This window comes from Mytilus edulis, chromosome 1 (genome assembly GCF_963676685.1).
Source record: "Mytilus edulis chromosome 1, xbMytEdul2.2, whole genome shotgun sequence".
NCBI classification, from domain to species: Eukaryota; Metazoa; Mollusca; class Bivalvia; order Mytilida; family Mytilidae; genus Mytilus; species Mytilus edulis.
The window spans coordinates 104810075-104832854 of NC_092344.1; the positions used below are offsets into that span (position 1 = coordinate 104810075).

The 22780-nt window shown below is 32.5% G+C and overlaps 2 protein-coding genes across 3 annotated transcripts; one reads left to right on the forward strand and one right to left on the reverse strand.

The window, feature by feature from the left end:
- Nucleotides 1-14555, reverse strand: LOC139498998 (transmembrane protein 168-like). 2 transcript variants are annotated; one of them, XM_071287651.1, is made up of 4 exons: nucleotides 14430-14555; nucleotides 7103-8393; nucleotides 5660-5934; nucleotides 1-1473 (listed from the first exon to the last, which is right to left on the reverse strand). In XM_071287651.1, exons 2-4 carry the CDS (start codon nucleotides 8347-8349, stop codon nucleotides 926-928), a joined length of 2070 nt encoding a protein of 689 aa, XP_071143752.1. In that variant the 5' UTR covers nucleotides 8350-8393; nucleotides 14430-14555; the 3' UTR covers nucleotides 1-925. The 2 variants fall into 2 exon arrangements, with proteins under 2 accessions (XP_071143752.1, XP_071143741.1); XM_071287640.1 differs by having other exon boundaries at nucleotides 14453-14534.
- A 2469-nt stretch (nucleotides 14556-17024) lies between these two features.
- LOC139517076 (uncharacterized) lies at nucleotides 17025-21140 on the forward strand. Its single transcript, XM_071307747.1, has 5 exons — nucleotides 17025-17833; nucleotides 18102-18287; nucleotides 19270-19556; nucleotides 20310-20402; nucleotides 20808-21140. The coding sequence occupies exons 1-5, from the start codon at nucleotides 17551-17553 to the stop codon at nucleotides 20946-20948; spliced, it is 990 nt and encodes a 329-aa protein (XP_071163848.1). The 5' UTR covers nucleotides 17025-17550; the 3' UTR covers nucleotides 20949-21140.
- Nucleotides 21141-22780: the final 1640 nt, after the last annotated feature.

Below are 22780 nucleotides of genomic sequence, written 5' to 3' on the forward strand. Positions count from 1 at the left end.
GTGCCCCGTGTATGATTGTAGGCGCAGGTAATTTCATAATGTCGTCTGACTGAGGTTAACAAAAATGTCGGATTCCAGCGACAAGGATTAAATAATTATTCTAATGACGGTAAGAATTGTTTTTTTTTTGGTTTTCAATGTATCATACAAATTAATCATACTTTACAGAATTTTCATCTAATTGAAAAATGCTTTTCTTGACTTCCTTTATTTTATTAGATTATTTATTAAAACATAATTTTAATGATAAAACAATATTTTAACAGTGGCGGATCCAGGGGCGTAGACAATGTACGTCCCCTTATCATGTTTTTTTCACAGATATTTGTAGCTGATATTTATTCCTTTTTGTATAGGTACCCCCTTTTTAAATCGAAATTTAATTGAATTTTCGCAAAGGAAATGATAGTTTTACATTTTAATTTTTTTCAAAACTGAAAGAAGAAACATTTAATAATTGTTTCCAAAATTAAGGGAATTCGTAACAATCCTAAAATTTTTTTAGTTTGAAAAGGGTTTCTTGAAATGTGGTACACCTAATTTATTGCCTTTTCTTATAAAATGAAAACAAATGAAGATCTTGACCTTTTAGTACATTTTACAGTTTCCTAAATATTTTAGAGGCGTATACATTTAAAAAAAAAAAAGGTGGAACTTCAGCCTTGTTAACATGAAAATGAATATGTTATACCATGGCTGAAGCTCCGCCTTTTTTCCTTTGGATTCTAGTCGAGTTGCATATTTAATTAGAAAAGTATGGTACAACATAAATTTGCATATAATATACCATGGTTTTCCCTCACCACACTTTTTAAGCAAATTATTTCATAAAAACATCAAAGGAAAAAATCCAATTTATGTTACAACAAACATTGATAAATGAACAGAACACTATGAAAGTCATAATGGCACATAAAAATCACAGCTATGATCTAATCAATTTAAAGCCATGTCCAGTATCAATTTGCTTTGGAGGAAGCCACTTCATTCTTTTCCTTTTTAAACACCTTGTTAAACACTGACAACAGAAGCAAAGGCTCCCTGTACCTCCAATATTCACAGCTTTTATCAAAGGCTTCATACATCTTGGGAAGCTACTATCCCAATGATTATATATCTCATCTACTGTTGGTAAATGGAATGTAAAATCTGTCCAACATTTAGAAACTTTATATACTGCTTTTACTGTCCTCTCCTTTGCTGACCATCCAGGGAATATTTCTGCCTCAGCATTAAAATGTACATAATCTTGTGTAAAAGTGCCAACTTGAGCACAGTTACCAAACTCTATGTCCTTGGGTTTCTGGAATGTACATGTTTGTATTGCAACATATTCTCCCCACACTCTCTGTACATCTTTGGCCCACATATAGGAATGTGTTGTATCTAGAATCAAGATTAATCTAGTCCCTAATCCAGAATTTTTAGATGCCCACCATTCTAGCAGAGTCTCCAGTTTCAAACCACTATTATCTGTAACAAATTTATATTAAGATATGTTTAAAATAATAAGCAAATTCCATTTTAAATTTTCCTTACATGTATCTTAGTTCTATGGTGTGATTGCAAAAAGCACATCATTGATAACCACACCTTAACATATTTTCATTATATATACACTTGACAATTATGACCTAGTTGGAAATTAAATACGTTTTCATTTCTATAAGATTAACCTTCTAATAAAATGTATTGATAAGTGATATTCTTGTGTAATGCAGTTGTACCCGTAAAAGTAAACTGGTTATAATTATAATAAGGATGTATGACAAATTTCGTCACAGGATAATGAAAACAACTTAGATGTTAGATTTCAATCTTGATCTATACATGTACCTACTACATGGTGATTATATTTTCCCTACATCATCCATTCAAAGCAAATAAAAAAAAAAAAATCTTCAAATTTTCCCATTTTCAGGTTTCATTTAATTTTTGTGTTTTACTGTTATCTTATTCTTACTACTTGTAATTGTACATATAATTGTATATGGGTCATTTTAAAAAAATGTTGAATTTTCAGTACACCCATGCTTAAATTTTTATTTCTAATGGAAATTTCAGTTGTAATGGTTTAAATGAAAGCTTGTCGGATTTGTGATTCAGAACATTAATAATAAACACACCTTACATCTATTTTGATAAGATTAAACTGCATTTAATTCCGATTTTGGGGGTATTTGTGTGCGTACATTGTCAGAACCAGGTGCTCCGCAGGGTGCAGCTTTATACGACCGCAGAGGTCGAACCCTGAACAGTTGGGGCAAGTATGGACAAAACATTCAAGCGTGATACAGCTCTGAATTTGGATTGTGATCAAATTTTTGACATTACATGTTTTTTTTTACACAAAACAAATGTCAAGATTTTACAAATCAATTAAAGATTTCTTCTTCAAACTTATTTAAATCTAAAATTAAATGGTTGACACAGCATAGGTTTCTGACACAGAATGAATGTGGTCTAACGAACTTAAAATTTTTTGTTTGCCTTTGAGCAATTCACTATGCTGTTGAATATTAATCCTCTCAAAAAAATGTTTGAAGAAATTTTCTTTTTATTTATGAAATCTGAAATGAGAAAAATTTAACCCCCCCCCCCCCTCCCCCCCCATTTTTTTTTTCACATCCCCGTTTCCCTTTTTCCAAAACTGATATCAATTCAAATTTCTAATGGAGTTTGCAACAATAACTACTCTTTTAAATACATCATTAAATATTAAAATGTAAAATAAATTGCTTGTTATCACTGAATGGTAAAGATTGGTTGGTAGTAAAAGTGAATATAAATTGTTTATTGTATAAAACAATAAAAAAAACTTCATCAGCAACATTTTATATTGGCAAATTTCCAATGAAGTTATTTACATAAAGTTATTGGCAAATAAAAATAGAAAATGACATCATAGTCATGTCTGGCAAATGTCCAACATACATTATCTAAAAACATTTTAGATAAGATAAGGAAAAAAAGCTTCATCAGCAACATTTTATATTGGCAAATTTCCAATGAAGTTACTTACATAAATTTATTGGCAAATAAAAATAGAAAATGACATCAAAGTCATGTCTGGCAAATTTCCAACATATATTATCAACTACTATTCTATACAAAGAAAGATAACTCCAATTGAAAATTAATTGCTATTGCACAATATTGTGCAATTAGATATTTCTTGCTATTGTGCAATACTGTGCAATTGAAAATTTCTTGCTATTGCACAATACTTGATATGGAATCCTGATTTGGACCAACTTGAAAACTGGGCCCATAATCAAAAATCAAAGTACATATTTAGATAAAGCATATCAAATAAGCCCAAGAATTTAATTTTTGTTAAAATCAAACTTAGTTTAATTTTGGACCCTTTGGACCTTAATGTAGACCAATTTGAAAACTGGACCAAAAATTAAAAATCTACATACACAGTTAGATTTGGCATATCAAAGAACCCATTTATTCAATTTTTGATGAAATCAAACAAAGTTTAATTTTGGACCCCCATTTGGACCAACTTGAAAACTAGGCCAATAATTAAAAATCTAAGTACGTTTTTAAATTCAGCATATCAAAGAACCCCAAGGATTCAATTTTTGTTAAAATCAAACTAAGTTTAATTTTGGACCCTGTGGACCTTAATGTAGACCAATTTGAAAACGGGACCAAAAATTAAGAATCTACATACATAGTTAGATTCGGCATATCAAAGAACCCCAATTATTCAATTTTTGATGAAATCACACAAAGTTCAATTTTGGACCCTTTGGGCCCCTTATTCCTAAACTGTTAGGACCAAAACTCCCAAAATCAAACCCAACCTTCCTTTTATGGTCATAAACCTTGTGTTTAAATTTCATAGATTTCTATTTACTTATACTAAAGTTATGGTGCAAAAACCAAAAATAATGCTTATTTGGACCCCTTTTTGGCCCCTAATTCATAAACTGTTGTGACCTCAACTCCAAAAATCAATCCCAACCTTCCTTTTGTGGTCATAAACCTTGTGTCAAAATTTCATAGATTTCTATTCACTTAAACTAAAGTTATAGTGCGAAAACCAAGAAAATGCTTATTTGGGCCCTTTTTGGCCCCCAATTCCTAAAATGTTAGGACCAAAACTCCCAAAATCAATCCCAACCTTCCTTTTGTGGTCATAAACCTTGTGTTAAAATTTCATTGATTTCTATTCACTTTTACTAAAGTTAGAGTGCGAAAACTAAAAGTATTCTGACGACGACGACACCAACGTGATAGCAATATAGGACCAAAAAATTAAAATTTTTGCGGTCGTATAAAAACACATTTCAAATGATTTTTTTCCAATTTTCTGATCGCCTTGATATCTGCAAAAGGGACTTTTTAAGAACGTTAATTATAATTCTAACGAAAAATCGTAGCTTCTTTATCATTGTATGTAACAGATCATCTACAAACTAAATTCAATCAGCGTACAGGAGGTTCATGTCTATCCTGTTACCGCTACTTAAATCAGTCGTTAAATTATTCTCCCTATGAATATTGAATCAGTCAGTGTTGATTTCAAAAATGCAAAGTAATCTTTACATTTAAAACGCCTCGTTTCTTGAACGACAGTGTAGAGAAAAGAAATTTCAAGACATTTAGTGAAAAAAATAGAGCGTACTTTTTTTCATGTCTATGCTGTTACCAACCATTTTGATTAATTACACTAACAGTATGGTAGTAAAAAGTGCAATAACGTGTTTAAAACCAAATTCACAATAGAAAACCATAATCACTTCACCAAAGGGAGTAGTTATTTCACAACAGCAATCAAAAACAAAGAAATTTGTCTATCCTGTTACTATGGTTGCTATATATGGTTACAGTAACAGGATAGACAATTATAGACAAAAACGTCGTTAATTTTTTTATCTTAACATGTAGGTGGAAAACGAATGAAATATTTCATTGTTTGAACTCATCTTAAGGTTATAACGTCTTAATCTTCCCAATTAAGCATTTGCAGGTGCAATACTGATATCGGTAACAGGATAGACAAAATAGTAACAGGATAGACTTTTATATAGTGATATATCAGAAACGTACGTTCCTGTTACCAACGAAATAAAGAGAAAAGTAAATTAACTTATAAGGGATTTACTTGATGTTGGGTTTATTTGAAAGGGTGAAAAAAGGCCGAACAATATAAATTGCTATCTTAGACTTGCATTACTGGTGGTAATTTTTACAACCTTTGAAAACCAATTTTTAGAGCCATTTTTCAGTACAACCTAGAAAATTGGCAAATTATCTATTATTTTACAGAATGAATATATATAGAAGTTTATTCTCTTGAAAACCATCTAATTGGTCACGTAAAACAAGCTTAACATTTTATCTAAACCTTTTCTTTTCAAAATTTCTTTTGAAAATGGTAACAGGATAGACAAAATATTGTACCACCGATCAAAAAATGTTTCAAGATATTTTTGTATGACATCATTAAGATTGCATCTTTTAATATGTTGTTCTTAAAGTACTGTTTGTTTTGATTTGCTTATGTAGAGGGTTGTTTGAATAAGTAACTTTTAATAAATTTTTCAATTTCAAAATTCGACATTTTTTGAAAAAGACCCATATAATGTCATTTATTTTTATCACAGTAATCGTTTATTAATTGTACATATTTCAAACTTACCAGATAAAGCCCATTCACCATTTTCATATACATCTCCACTGAAATACAAGATATAAGAGTCATACTTTGGTCCATCTGACATTCTTCTGTCAAAGAAGGCCTTTAATTTAGACTCTAAATAGTCAATTGCAAGCCCACTTGTTGAGTAATCACAGCCGTAGTTATCTATCATGTGATAGTTGAAGAAAGAACTGACTTTGTTCAAAGTGGTTGTAGCCCTTGTCCCCATATCTTGCATTGCCTCTTGTGACATAATATTTACTCTTGATCCCCTCCTGAAATAAATCAAAATGGTAGTAAAATGTAGATACATGTATGCTTATTATTCCCCATATATACTAGTATGTGAAAAGCTACAGACTCAGTAATGAAAATACAAACAGAAACAAATAATGCATTCATTCAAACAGCAAATCTTTGATTAAAAACATAATTCTTTAATACATGTATATCTGTTTATCAAATTACAATTATCTATTGTTGAATATAATGAAAGTTGATAGACCACTTATTAAAAAATTATCAGCAGCAGATATTCTGAACCATTCTATGACCCTCTCATATCAACTGTTGTTGCAGTGCACTACAGTGTTTTAAAATGACTTAACATGAGAAAAATATGATCTCAATTATTCAAATCCTTATAATTACATTAGATGTATGTTTCATTATGATACTTTATTCTGATTGGCTAACTGCACATCACATGTTATTCCTCCAGCAGTTGCATTACTCAATAAAACTTTTCATTCATGATAACAGTTACACATGGTCCCACAATAAAGTGCACAGGTGAATGAAATAAAAAAATTATAAAATTCGTGTTTTCATTATCATAGCTAAAAAATGTAATTATAAGTATTGAATGATTCTTTTTGTAACTTCATAGGGTTGTAAAAGCGTTGAGCGTGCGCACATTTTTAGAATGAAGCGCTTCTGCACTTCATACAAAATGTACTTCTGTCAATGCTTTCACACCCCAATGAAGTTACAAAAAGAAGCATTCAATTCTTAAATAAAGTCATATCCTAATTAGTTAGTTAAGTCTTGATGGTAATGTATCTACAATGTACATGTAGACTCAAAAGACAGTTGATCTTAATTCTCTGCTTCAGTTCCAGACAGCAAAGAAAAGTGCAATGCATCCTCTTGACATTTCAAAGTTTATAGTTTTAATCTTAATGTATTCAGGTTGTATGGTTTGATTAGTGTTTAATTCCATTGGCAAATATTACATGCATATGATTATCAAAATGAGAACCTGATAGCGTAGTATGAATATGAACTTGCTTTGTACTAGACAGATTTAAATGTATTGGTCCAGATTTTTAACATGGTACAAATGTACATGTAGTTACACAAAGCAATAGCGTACAAACACAAAAACTTCAAAAAGACATAGCAACCCTTATAGACATATCATAACTACAGAAATTATCTTACTTATGACCAGTTACAGGAGCAATAACTGCATAGCCTGTTGCTGTGCCACCAAGATTATCACCAAGGTACCAGAACAAACTCAGTGTCATACATTCTATTGGTAGTACCAGTAATATCATTCCTAAACTGTATGGGGTATCTTTTCCTGTTTCCCATCCTAATCCTCCAAGTAGAACAGTGGTCAACAAAGTTATACAGATGAGTCTTTGTGAGATCAAACTGAAATGGCGTACTCCTTTTGAAGCCATTATTCTGCTCATATTCTTACGCTCATCAGTTAAGCTATTATATGTTAGATTGCATTCAGTGATTTTGGACATAAGTTTCCAGCATGTTATAAAATACGTCAAATGAAAACATAGCCAGATACAGGCAAAGAAAACAGTTAAAGGTACAACAATGTACCACTCTTTGTGATTGGCTGACAGTTTACCAATCACGGCACCAGTTGCAATGTTAAAGGCAAATACAGCAAGAACAAATATATATCTTAAAAATTTGGAAAGATTGAAAAATCCTTGCCATCTTTGCAATGTTGTTAAACCAGAAAAATATAAATCAATAAATGGTTCAAAGGAATGTCTTGCTGCGAAACAGGCTAGTCCATAAAAGTTTCCCGACAATTCAACCTGCTGAAAAATTACAAAAACAGAAACACACACCATTGCTATAAAACTCAGTAATCCTAGGAATGATTTTAGTCTTATAGATGCTAAATTTACATTAAATGCAAGCACCAAAAGTGAAAAAGATAAGGCATCTTTTCCTGTTACAAGTGTTGAGATCATTAATCCAATACTTTCTAAAATTTGTACTGTTGTAAACATCTTTGATTCATGTTTTACTAAATGTAACATCCTCTCCAACAGATTCCAACACCATGTTAAAACGGCACTTGTTACCAACAAAACATTTGTCACTTCTTGCGACATTACAAACGCAATCTCTTTTTGATCTGCAAATATAATTATGCCGAGAATACATCCTAGCCATATATGCAATAATGTCTGTCCAATGAGTTCAAAATTAAAATAATATCGCAAAGCACAGGAGACTGCAAAAACGAAAAATCCCAGTATTGCAAATCCTAGAATCACACTGTTCTGTGTAAACTGCCATTGTGTGTACAGTCCCAACCCTAATGCTACAACTAATACTACACTAGGCAAATATCTCAGGTAAGTCAGATTAGCTTTTGCTTTGCGGTCAACCATGTCATCCCCTTTGGCAACTTCTGTCTCCATCATGAAACTTTTTTATATTTGTCTTGTTCTTGTGTTGGATTGAAAACCTACAAAATAATCAGAAAATTCTTTATCATAGTAGGATAATGACTAGGTAATATGGAAACAGTCTTAGTCCAACTAGGATCTACCCATTTTCTTCTTTTTTCTTTAAATTTTCTAGCGATACTTCAATATTTGGCGTCAAGTTCCCCGTCAACTTAAAAAAAAATAAAAATAATGTATGTACACTTGAAAATTTACATTTAGATAAAACTATATACATTTACATTTGATAACAAAATAGTTAGGGATAGAAAATGGGCCAGGGATGAGAGCAGATTCTGAGATGATATTCTTGTATCCCTGTACTGTACTGAATGACACTATTTATTGTGGCAGATGATTCCAATTATAACTGTCATGACTGTTTGTATTTCAATGCCCAAATGAGTGTGGACTGCTATGCCTGAATCAGGCTGATTATATTGTCTAGCATGTCTAGTGGGATCAAAAGGTTATATGTAGGGGTGCAACAATTATTTGTATAATTTTGTATATTAAGAAGAAGTCTGTATCGTGATGGTCTGACTATTGTCAAAACACAGAACGAGCACAACCATGTAGCAGTTGACTGAAAGACAGAGGCTAAAGAACTATGGGTACGGCCAAGGAAAAAGTCTGGAGATGTATCTTGTTGGCTTTTTTCCACCTCCCCATGGTGAGCAGGGGACAACAGTTATATACATGTTATAATTGACAATTCATTACATTTGTACAAGTGGCTAATGGAAGAGGTCTATAATGATAAATGAAAAATAAAATGACTTGGATGGAGAGTTGTCTCATTGGCACAGTGCCACTCATACCACATCTTCTTTTATCTATTCTGTAATTCACGCAAATGAAAGAAAAAATCGGTGCAAATGCAAAACGCCGCCTTTGATAAAGGAAAACAATTGATATGTGAAATGTATAATCATGATGTGTCTAATGTTCTTGTGACTGGTAGGAATAAAGGTAGGCAACAAGACATTTGAATATATTTTAAATGGTACGAGTTTGCAATGGTATGAGTTCTAAATGGAACGAATTCACATTGGTACGAATTGATGTGGTACGATTTTGCAATGGTACGAGGTAAACATGAGAATTACAATGTAGGCACCTCTTCTCTGATCTCTTTCAATTAGTGAAAATTGCTGTTTTTTACATTATGTGGATCCCAAACCATGCAAACAGTTGTGCAATACTCTGATTTGAACACTTTCTATATTTAATTATTTAAAAGTAATTATAATTGACCAGATAGAGAGTGGTTTTTATAGTAATGACCACTCAAAATTTCAATCGACCAGTACATTGTGTTTGCCGGTATTTCCCAGTATTTCCCGGTAATTACCGGTATTTACCACTGGCATGGTCAATACTAGTATTGACCGCTTTTTTGCCAACCTTGTTTTTGTTTTGGAGATACATGTAGGCCTACATATCTTGTAGAATCAATTCTTTTCAAAAGAGATTGTTTAATTTATAAGTGAAGTCTAAAGGTTTGCATATTTAGTTACACTCAGAATGTTGTATTTATCACTATAATATAGTATCAGGGTTAAAACTGGAAAAATTGCATGAGCCATTCCTGCTCCCAACTGTCAGCTGTAATCATCACAGGCACTCGTCTCAGAAATATTTTTACCTATATACCTTTATATAACAGACATGACACAAGGTACTTAACTCGAGATTTAGAAAAATATCAGGCGGTGACTAAATTCTGTTATATGCCGATTTCTTGCCTGTCAACCCCACTTAAACTTGTCATGTGGTAAATCTAAATTGATTTATCTTCACAATGGTATATAACATGCCTACTTTTGATGTCGGAATCATTCTTAACAGTCCTATTCAAGTATGTCAATCTAATTATTTTGTCTACCTACACAAAATTGGCAATAAACGTCTCGCAGTAAATGATTAATTATAAAAACTGTTTCAGATAAAAATGTAATTTTTGGTCTGAATAGAACTTATCACCTAGTTAGTAAAATTGTATAAGAGTCTGAGAAACCTTGAAAAATAAACAGCTGCGCCATGAGCGCATGATACGACCAACATCTTGTGTGGAAGTTTTATGCAATAATCATAAATAGTTTTTGAGAAAGTTTTAACCATATTCTGTTTTTGAGATAAGGCGGGACATGTGAAACTAAATATTACTAAAATTAAATTTTGAATCAAAACCTAAGAGTATACAGATCTTTAGATTAATATAACAAAGAAGTGTTTAGAGTTTTAAAGCAATAATCATAAATAGTTTTTGAAATACGGCGTGACATGTAAAAAAAAAACTCCCTTTTTTACAAAATACTCAATAACTCAAAAAAAAACAGATGCTCCGCAGGGCGCAGCTTTATACGACCGAGAGGTTGAACCCTGAACGGTTGGGGCAAGTATGGACACAACATTCAAGCTGGATTCAGCTCTAAATTTGGATTGTGATTAAATAGGTTTCTGACACATAATGAATGTGGTCTAATGAACTTTAAATTTGTTTTGCCTTTGAGCAATTCACTATGCTGTTGAATATTAATCCTCTCAAAAAAATGTTTGAAGAAATTTTCTTTTTATTTACAAAATCTGAAATGAAAAGAATTGAACCCCCTACCCCCCCCCCCCCCCCCCCACCCTAATTTTTTTTTCACATCACCCTTTCCCTTATTCCAAAACTGATCTCAATTCAAATTTCTAATGGAGTTTGCAACAATAACTACTCATTTAAATACATATTAAAATGTAAAACCAGATGCTCCGCAGGGCGCAGCTTTATACGACCGCATAGGTTGAACCCTGAACGGTTGGGGCAAGTATGGACACAACATTCAAGCTGGATTCAGCTCTAAATTTGGATTGTGATTAAATAGTTGACACAGCATAGGTTTTGGACACAGAATGAATGTGGTCTAATGAACTTAAAATATTTTTTTTGTCTTTGAGCAATCACTATGCTGTTGAATATTAATCCTCTCAAAAAAAATGTTTGAAGAAATTTTCTTTTTATTTATGAAATCTAAAATGAGAAAAATTAAACCCCCCCCACCCCCCGCCATTTTTTTTTCACATCCCCCTTTCCCTTTTTTCAAAACTGATCTCAATTCAAATTTCTAATGGAGTTTGCAACAATAACTACTCATTTAAATACATCATAAAATATTAAAATGTAACAAAAAGTGCTGGTTATCACTGAATGGTAAAGAGTGTTTTAATTTATCAGTTGGTAGTAAAAGTGAATATACATATTGTGCATTGTATAAAACAATGATTTAAGTTGATTCAACTACTATTCTGGACAAAGAAAGATAACTCCAATCAATTGAAAATTTCTTGCTATTGCACAATATTGTGCAATTAGATATTTCTTTCTATTGCGCAATACTATGCAATTGAAAATATTTGCTATTGCACAATACTGTGCAATTGAAAATATTTGCTATTGCACAATACTGTGCAATTGAAGATTTCTTGCTATTGCACAATACTGTGCAATTGAACATTTTTTGCTATTGCACAATACTGTGCAATTGAAGATTTCTTGCTATTGCTGAATACTGTCCAATTGAAAATTTCTAGCTATTGCACAATACCTAATATAATAATTTTGGATCCTGATTTGGACCAACTTGAAAACTAGGCCCATAATCAAAAATCTAAGTACATGTTTAGATTCAGCATATCAAAGAAGCCCAAGAATTCAATTTTTGTTAAAATCAAACTTAGTTTAATTTTGGACCCTTTTGTATTTAATGTAGACCAATTTGAAAACGGGACCAAAAATTAAGAATCTACATACACAGTTAGATTTGGCATATCAAAGAACACCATGCCCAATTATTCAATTTTTGATGAAATCAAACAAAGTTTAATTTGGACCCCGATTTAGATCAACTTGAAAACTAGGCCAATAATAAAAAATCTAAGTACATTTTTAGATTCAGCATATCAAAGAACCCCCAGGATTCAATTTTTGTTAAAATCAAACTAAGTTTAATTTTGAACCCTTTGGACCTTAATGTAGTCCAATTTTAAAACGGGACCAAAAATTAAGAATCTACATACACAGTTAGATTCGGCATATCAAGGAACCCCAATTATTCAATTTTTGATGAAATCAAACAAAGTTTAATTTTGGACCCTTTGGGCCCCTTATTCCTAAACTGTTGGGACCAAAACTTCCACAATCAATCCCAACCTTCCTTTTATGGTCATAAACCTTGTGTTTAAATTTCAAAGATTTCTATTTACTTATACTAAAGTTATGGTGCGAAAACCAAGAAAAATGCTTATTAGGGCCCCTTTTTGGCCCCTAATTCCTAAACTATTTGGACCTCAACTCCCTAAATCAATCCCAACCTTCCTTTTGTGGTCATAAACCTTGTGTTTAAATTTCATTGATTTCTATTTACTTACATGTACAATGTATACTAAAGTTATTGTGCGAAAACCAAGAATAATGCTTATTCAGGCCCTTTTTTTGGCCCCTAATTCCTAAACTGTTGAAACCAAAACTCCCAAAATCAATCCAAACCTTCCTTTTGTGGTCATAAACCTTGTGTCAAAATTTCATAGATTTCTATTTACTTAAACTAAAGTTATAGTGCGAAAACCAAGAAAATGCTTATTTGGGCCCTTTTTGACCCATTATTCCTAAAATGTTGGGACCAAGACTTCCAAAATCAATCCCGACTTCCTTTTGTGGTAATAAACCTTGTGTTAAAATTTCATAGATTTCTATTCACATTTACTAAAGTTAGAGTGCGAAAACTAAAAGTATTCGGACGACGACGACTCAGACGACGACGCCAACATCATACCAATATACGACCAAAAAATTTTCAATTTTTGAGGTCGTATAAAAATTTTGAATCATCACCAAAAAGTATACAGATCTTTAAATTAATATAACAAAGAAGTGTGTAAAGTTTAATGCAATAATTATAAATTGTTTTTGAGATACAGCGCGACATGTAAAAAAAACCTCCCCCTTTTTTACAAAATACTCAAGAACTTAAAAATTAAATTTTGAATCATTACCAAAAAGTATACAGATATTAAGTTTAATATAACTAAAAAGTGTGTAAAGTTTTAAGCAATAATCAAGAATCGTTTTTGAGTTACGGTGCAACATGTGAAAAAAAACACCCCTGTTTTAGTTACAAAGTGCTGTAACTCAAAAAGTTTTAGTCTTATTTTCACCAAAAAGTATACAGATCATTTGACCATCATAAGAAACAACTTAAGTTTCATGAAATTTGGATGAGTCGTTCTCAAGTTACGGTGCGACAAGTTTACGCGGAACAGACAGACGGACACTGGACATTTGTATACCATAATAAAATTGAGAATGGAAATGGGGAATGTGCCAAAGAGACAACAACCCAACCATAGAAAAAACAACAGCAGAAGGTCACCAACATGTCTTCAATGTAGCGAGAAATTCCCGCACCCGGGAGGCGTCCTTCAGCTGGCCCAAACCTCACAAGTGTTATTTGTGGTATGTCTTATAAGTTACGAGTTTTCTTTTTTTAGATACAAATTTTCCCATGACGTCAATGTCACTCAGACTCTCTCTTGACTTTAAGTATATGAAAATGAAACAAGGTCAGATAACTCCAATAATCATTTAGACTTTCCCATAAAATTGACCAATCGGAAACTGAGATATATAAGGAGACGTGACATGTTTATTGCCAGTTCTTCAGCGGTTGGCAAAATTATTACGATTGACATACTTTGGTAGGATTGCTTCAGATGATTCCTACAACAAATGTAGGCATGTTATACACCATTGTAAAGATAAATCAATTTAGATTTACGATATAACAAGTTTTAAATTGGGGTTGACAGACTTGAAAGCGGCATATAACGGAATTTTGTCACCGCCTGACATCTTTTTAAAATGCAAGTTAAGTACCTTGTGTTATAGTTTATACTGAGACAGTGTGTTTAGTCTCAGTGAAAGGTATATAGGGAAAAAACTCTGAGACGAGTGCCTGGGAGAATCATATAGGCTTTAAAACTAAACTAGGGTATTTCGCCCATATACATACATGCTGAATTCATTTCAATATACATTAGTTTTCAATTTAGTTCAGCTGCTTAGTGTCATTTGTTTGCATAAATAATCCGTTGCTTGCTTTGACACCATGCCGGAAGTGACATTTGACAAATAAAATACATGCTTTTCGAAAACGCTCCGAATTTCCGTAAATTAAAACCATGATAATTTTCGGTTAAGCAAGCAAAGTACTATACATAGCGGAGTTCTGTGTATTTACCAACTTAGGTCAAGTTTAGAAAGGTTGTTAAATAATTTCTGTATTACTTATATACAAGTAATACCACCGTAAGATATATTTTTATGCAAAATACCACATTTGGAATTCCATTTCCCCAGCCATGATATGATACCAAACGTTAACTGAGTTTCATATCTATTTTATCAAATTCTGTTGTACTAAAATATTTAATTTTCTTTCGTGAAGTTTGATTCCAACTCGAAAACAGAAGAAGAAGATAAATGAAATTAAAGAGATGAAGCCACCGCCCGGGTACATGATTGACCATTACGGCCATTGAGGAAAGGAAAATTAACAATACGAAAACTTATAAAATCTGGTGTTATAATTACCACAAAATATTTTCATGTGCATTTTTTTTAGAAAATTTTCATTATTTTACCATTACCAATGTACTCTTTGTGTTTAACTCGTATGTTAAATGCTATGCTTTTAATAATCCGATTATGGTTGGATTATGTTTTCGATATATGAGTCGTATATTGTATACAAACAGGGGCGTAGCTGCCGTTAGGCACTTAAGGCACGTGCCTTCACATACATTTTTCACCAAAAAAAAATTATTAAAAAAAAATGATAAACAACGTTATCTGTAGATAAACGCCAGTGAAGTTGTCAAAACTCTTTAATAATCGAATGTCATGTGTACACTAGTCTCTCGTCCTTAGTGAATGGAATGTTGGATAAAATTGAATGTTTTTATATGACTTTACCTTATATAGAAACTATAAGCTAGAACTTTGGTTCAGATCATTTCACTTCTATCAATAAAAACTTGAATGAACCTTTACTAAGATACATGATTTTTTTAATTAGTTGTTTTTAGTTTTCAACTAGCTTTCCACTTTGTCTTCACCCTGAGACTACTATAACACAGCTTCACCCGACCTACAATAAAACCCTTGCCAATGTTGGTCGTCCGTTTGGTTGTGCAGGATGTATAAATACGCAGTCACGTCTGGTCAAAATGGGGACATTAAACCCGATGCCTAGTTGTAGAGAGAATGCCACTCTTTGAGGAGTTCGTAGTTGATCTACTGAAAGGCAAAATTTCTGCTACTCTCCAATAATCCATCAATTTCCAATGCATGGCATCTTCAAATTTCCAGACCTTCGTCCTGTACGACAACTATTACAGGACCTAGCTCCCTGTTGTATTTAAATTATTGTAAAATTATGATTTTGTCCTGAACTTGCATAAATATTTGACACTGAATGTTTAAAAATCAATCAATCAACTAGCTTCCAGTAATTTTGAGTACTCTCATATATGCGTGTAATGACCACAATTATTCAAATTTCGAAGCAGGTATGTATTTTATAGTAGAGGATATAAAGACATATGAATATCTTGAATTTTGTTACCATAGTATGAACAGAACAGAACTTTTGCATTAGGCATCGACTATGACATTAGACATTATTTATTAAACCAATCATGGGCCCTTGTCGGGCAAGATACAAAAACATCATACAATGATTATATAAACATTAGTGAAATGTGTGTGAACTATGTGTGTATATGTTTGTGGCTTGGGTGAAGGCTTAGAATCGAAAGATTGATGGTTGATGTCTAGCCAAAAAGATAGTTTTATTATATAGTAATATCAGTGTTTACGTGCCTATTTTTTTTTAATGAAGGATTGTCAATATGTACTATTAATTAAGTTAAACATGTATATCAGTCAGAACGGAATAGATATAAAAATACCAAACCGGGTGTACTGCTACGCTGATCTACGCTGGGCAATGCATATTGTATAAATATTTTTTTTTTAATATATTTCCATTTGTACTGCGTTATTTAATTCACCAGTTAGATGTTATGGTAAATTATTCATAATTCTTCGAACTTTTCATCATTTATATCATAATTATCATGATTAAATAACCAGTAAATTTAATATTTTAAAATTTTGCTGCTAAAACGCTGAAAACCGTTTTCCGTCGGGGGGGCCTGAACCCCCTATCAGGGCTCTGCCCTGGACCCTGCTGGGGGCCTTGAGCAGCCCCCAGACCCCCTGTCGATTGGTGCCTACAGTTGACTGAATACCTGGCCATGCCCCTGACAAATATATATATATGAAATCCATTTGAAAAATGAATCTATAATTTTGTGTTTTGTAGCTGAATCGTTAAAAAAATTCAGTTTAATAAAGTTATGAATCAAGTTGAATAGTTTTTGATGCATTTGTTTTCTTTGAAACGATTTAATTTTAAACAACTGTTTGCATAAGGCACCGGCATTTGATCTTAACTAGACTAACCTCGAGATGTTCTGAAACACGTGTAACGTATACATTGCCTATTCATATATATATATATACAACCTACGAATATGTATTTAAACTCTAAGTATTCCTACCTATCAACATTCTATACATTTTATTTACAAACAGCCTTTAGAATATGGGAACAATTAACTCAAAGAGCGTATGGAATAACCTTCTAAAAAGACTGTCGTTTAAAAATCTTTTGGGACCTTTTCAAGCATGCCATGATTTATTTATTTAGTTTTCACTCATTGTAACGTTACTATTACATTTTGTTTGTTTTTTAATAGAAGTCTGAGGTTACGAGATTTTTATTAAATTTGTCTCTTGAAAAGAAATATCATAACAATGCTGTTGGAAACAATTATCTAAAGCTAACATTATTGTTCAAAAATGTATTGAACTCGGAAATATTTTGTTTGATGTGAAGGAACTATCTAGATTTATCAACAGATATACGGGAAAAACAGACCACAATAAATTTACAAATGTATAAAAAGTTAGAAACGAACTTTGGTCTTACTTTTTATGTGAATCTGACTGTACAAGCTGACTTCTTACATTCCTGTGATGTAATGATGTCTATACATTAGTTGAAAATGACAAATAATTCAAACCATTCTAGACCTGCATTTCCCGATAGGATAGATAGATTATCAGACAGAGGAACACTTGATAGGATAGATAGAGGATCAAGTGGGAGAACAGAAACGACAGATAGAACTTTAGTACTTCCAGCATATACACTGAATGGAAGACATGCTAATTTTGCTAGTCAACGTGAACTTGTGGAAACAGAGGACGATGAATTCACAGTACCAATACTTCCCATGGGATTAGCCGTAACATGTGGTGTTTTTAACTTTATTTTACCTGGATTCGGTAAATATATCTTCATTTTTGCTTTTTAGTTAAACACAGTACTCTATTTTATTATTTTGATATACACTCTTGTATCAATCTGTTGTAATTGACATGTTTACATGTCATCAATCGGGGATTAAGTATAGAGAATCTTCTTACATCCGTGTTTTATATATTTTACACAATAATCTTGCCCAAATATTATCAATGCTGTGTACAAAAATCCGTCGAAAATCAAATATAGGACTGTTATTGAAATTTATAGGTATATTCTCTGCATTTTCAGGGACTATTATAGCTGGACTATGTGCTCCTTGTTGTGCGAAGTCTGAACTAGGAATAAAAGACTACAGTTGTGTGTCTGCTTGTGTTATTATAGGAGTAGGATTTCTCCAACTTCTTCTGACAGCTTGTTTTCTGATAGGTTGGGTATGGAGTGCAATATGGGGAATAGCATTGATAGGAACAGCATGTAAGTATAGAAAAGTAATAATTTAACTCCATAGATTAATTGGCATACACATCGCAAGTACTTAGTATTTGAATATAAAAAGACATTTTGTTTTTTAACATGTAGCATTTCTGTCAGTTCAATACGACATCTTTGACGAAAAGACTGAATTAAATAGTTTTTAAGTTAAAGAATGCTGCTTTTAAATAAAAACAGCACATGACATTTGTGCTATAGTGCTATCTATGTCAAATTGAGTCATTTTGTCAATCATTTTATTGTAATAAATCCATGTCCCACATATGAAGAGTGTTTCAGCTTTATAGAACCGTTGCAATATATCTTTGGTGTGTCCATAGGCGGCCTATTGCATAGCATTGCATTGCAAATATCTGCTCCTCTACAACATATTCAAGTGCCAGTCAAAATTTCCTCTAGTCATCCAGCGGTAGACACATTTTGCACAACCTATACATATACGATTTTATTTTTTTATGTGATATTGGCATGAAAATGTTTGAAATATTTGTAACGTAACTGTGCGATAAACAGACAATAATCATAACACTACTAGACTTAATAAAAGGATGGATAAGTTACTCAAGCAGAAGGGTGTACTTTCAGGAGTAGACGAATAAATCATGACCTGTTGATTTAAAAAGAGCATTTCATTTTGAAATATATAAGTAAACATAGTCCCCCTATGATGAAATATCGACCCTTTATGGTTTATAGTTGCTTATCTGACATACGAATTCAAAGCTGATTGTTCTCATGAATTTTTGCTCCCCCCCCCCCCCGACTCATTTTTTTTTATTACCCTGCAGATACCAAGCATCTACAATTAATCTGAAAAGAAGAACAAACTGGATGTATAGAACCTGGTACATATATCACAAGGTTTAAATTAATTGTTCATATTGGACTCATTTTTCTTTTCTTTTTAAACAAATGTAAGGTTATTTCAATATATATTACAAGATGCTTTATTTTTCTTCTGCAGCTGATTTTTCAAATTACAATCCGTTAGATCCAGAATCAACATACTGGCGGAATAGACCATCATCTAACCGATCCCGGCGAAGTATAAGGCCTCGATCAAACTTCATCTATCCTATGAGAGCACCATCAAACGTAGACTATAATAGTCCTCCCCCTCCGTACCAAATGTTCGGGTCACCTCCACCTCGTTACGCATCTAGACCTTCATCCGAAAGATACAGAAGTACTACAGCATCACCATTAACAACAGATACAAGACGGCTAAATGATGTGTCATCTGCAAGAACTGTAAGTTTGTAAAAAAATTAACATAATTAGACCTCTTATAAAAAATTTTGAGTTTCCTCTACTTTCAGTCGGACCATGTCTACATAATATGAAACCGCAAATAGAATTTCCATTTCTAAAATGATTGAAAATAACGATCAAAGGAGAACCTTTTAGAAAAATTACTATAATCTTAAAGTCTTTAAACACAATGCATTTCTATGACAAGAGTGCATGTTATATGTAAAGATTAGAAGATGCGGTATAATTTACAATGAGACAACTCTCAACCAGAGACCAAATGACATAGAAATCAACTTTAGGTCATCAGTAAGCCTTCAATAATGAGTAAAATCCATAAATGGTTTGAAACACAATTCCAATAATATTTCGTACAGTCAAAACATGTATATAGTGGAGGTGAGATGTAACTGTAAACGTTCTTATCCTCTCTGGTGGATAGTCGTCCCTTTGGCAACCATACATCGTTTACTCATTTTCATATACCATATGTAACACAATTGTTGATATCACATAAGATGTTAATTATACGCATCTTATTCCAAATAACCGGACTTACCATTCCATAGGTGATTCTGACATTCAAACAAGAAAAACAACTGTGACTGTAAAAGATCGCAGTGATTTTTTTTTTCGTAGATTTTTTTTTTAAAGTTATGACAGCATATATATATATATATCTTTTGTCAAACTGACTCAAATTTAGTTTTGATGTTTTGAACTCTCAAACTGACTTATATGTTTGTTTTATAGATGACTACAACACAAATAATGGAAGATTCTAGTGAAGTTATGTCTTGGGATTGTCCCCAGTGCAATAGAGTATATGAGGCTGATATTCGTAAAGTATGTTTTTACAGAGATTTTTCTTCTTTTAACTCTTTTGTCGAAATTATTTATAGAACTGGGTCAAAGTCGTTTGAAATTATAATTTTGTTATTCCTACTGTGGCCATATTTCATGTAGTGTGGCCTGAATTAAATTACTTAGCACAACACCAGCATCAAGAGTGTGTACACACAAAAACGTCAAAAACTTCTTACAAAGAATGTAGCATTTAAAACTAAGATTGGCGGATGCTAAATATACTCTAAATTGATTGGTTTGTTCCTTTATAAGTATTATAGATAGTTAAAGTAAATGCTCTCATTATGCCCAATAGTCCTTCGTCCCACTGTAGTAGGTTGTTTTGCTGTATATCATAATAAATGGGCAAAAGATTCAGTTGTTCGTATTTTTTCTCGTTTTTAGCATCTTTGTCGGCGTTGTTCAAGAGATGTTTGTGGAAGGTGTTATACTAAGGTATTGAGAACTCGTGCTGAAGACAGAGTATCAGTGTGTGATAAATGTTTTACAGAAGTCTCACAGGATCCGAGGACGCAAAGAATCTGAAAATAGAAAAAACTAACATTTCAGTATTGCTGCTAGTCAGCGTAAATCAAAATGAGAAATTAATACTGAAATAAAGGCAATGAATTTAAGTATTTTATATAAATTGTCAAATCCGCTGGTTCGGATGTTTATGTGCAGTCTTTTTATCAACTTTATTACCATATGAAATAAATACATATTTTTGTTTGAAAACATTCTTTATTGGTAGATCAAAATGTGGGAATCATGTCGGATCCATTGCTGACATATTCTCTCTAAGTAATCAAGATTGGTTTTGAAAAAAATAAGTAAAATTTCCCACCTGAAGTGATCTTGCTGTATACTGACCGACGTTAAAAGGTGATCATCACATCCTTTCATAGATTTTGATATTGGATTTTTTTCTCTTTAATAATCATGAAATTTGTGACAAACAGGACACCTATTTATTGCCTGTTGTCAGCTTTCCTTTCTGTGGTGGTGAAGAAGTGTACATTATTCAGTTCAATCGATGTACACGTATTCGCAGTGAATAATTAGATTGAAATACACAAAATTAAAGTGATTGCCATAAATAAAAACCTAGGATTGGAAAATTTAGTCGCAGCTACTTCAACAGATACATGTTAATGGTAATTTATGGCACAGAACTATCACAGTAGCACAGTTTATGTAACATGTATGCGTATGTGTTTAGCTGATTTGAATAAAGGCAACAGTAGTATACCGGAGTGCAAAAGTCATAAATTGATTTGAGAGAAAACAAATCCGGGTTAAAAAACCAAAACCGAGGGAAACACATCAACTATAAGAGGAAAACGAAGGAAACAGGAACACCGTAGTGCAACAAAAAAAAAATGCCAGCACACATAGAAACGAACTAATAGATAACTGCCATATTCTTCGGTACAGGACATTTTAAGAAAAAAAAAATGATGGGTTGAACCTGGTTCACTGACTATCCAAACCTACCGCTTTATGACAATGTTAAAAACTTTTAACTATCTTCAAAACACTACATGACAGAAATACAACACAAACACACGCAAGAACATTCATATAACAAAGAACTGAACTATCATGGCTTATCTAGTAAGTTTGGTTCAATTGTAAAGACCGACATTTGATGACGACATTTTATTTTTAAATCACTTGCTGTTCATGCTGTATATTAGACAGAATTGTGGTTGTTATAAGGAATATTCTTCCGTGCATCCTCTTGGGAGCGTTGTCATTTTCATCTGGAACAAGCTTGATGACGAAAAATGAAGTCTTTAAACTGTATAGTTGAGCAGTGACGGATCCAGAACTTTATGGAAAGGGGGGGCTGACTGACGTAAGGGGGCCGCCGCTCCAGTCATACTTCAGTGATACCCTATATAATCAACTCATTTTTTTACACGAAGGGACTCCCTTGGATCCGCCTATGTAGAGAATAGAATAGAATAGAATATTTATTACTCCAATCAAGGGCCCTTGATGGGCAGCATGACAATACATCATTATTTATAACAGATAAAACAATTCTTTTATACATTGAAATGAAACTTTTATAAGTTAAATGATCTCCAACTTTTAACCGTAGTTTAACTCAAATGGTGTATTGATATTTAAAGCGCTATTGACAATTTGTCCTTTTTCATACAGCGCAAATGTCCATTAAAAAAAAGCGCAAACGTTCTGCGCCGCTTTAAAAGGTATGATTATTTCATTGCTATTTCTCAGGGCACAACAGCATAATTGCTTAACAACATTTTTAAATAAGTTTGTTTTAAATTGTATCCTGGATTGTAATTGGTCAATGTCTAGTTTTTGAATTGTCATTTTGTTTATTAATACACCTTCCAACCTGG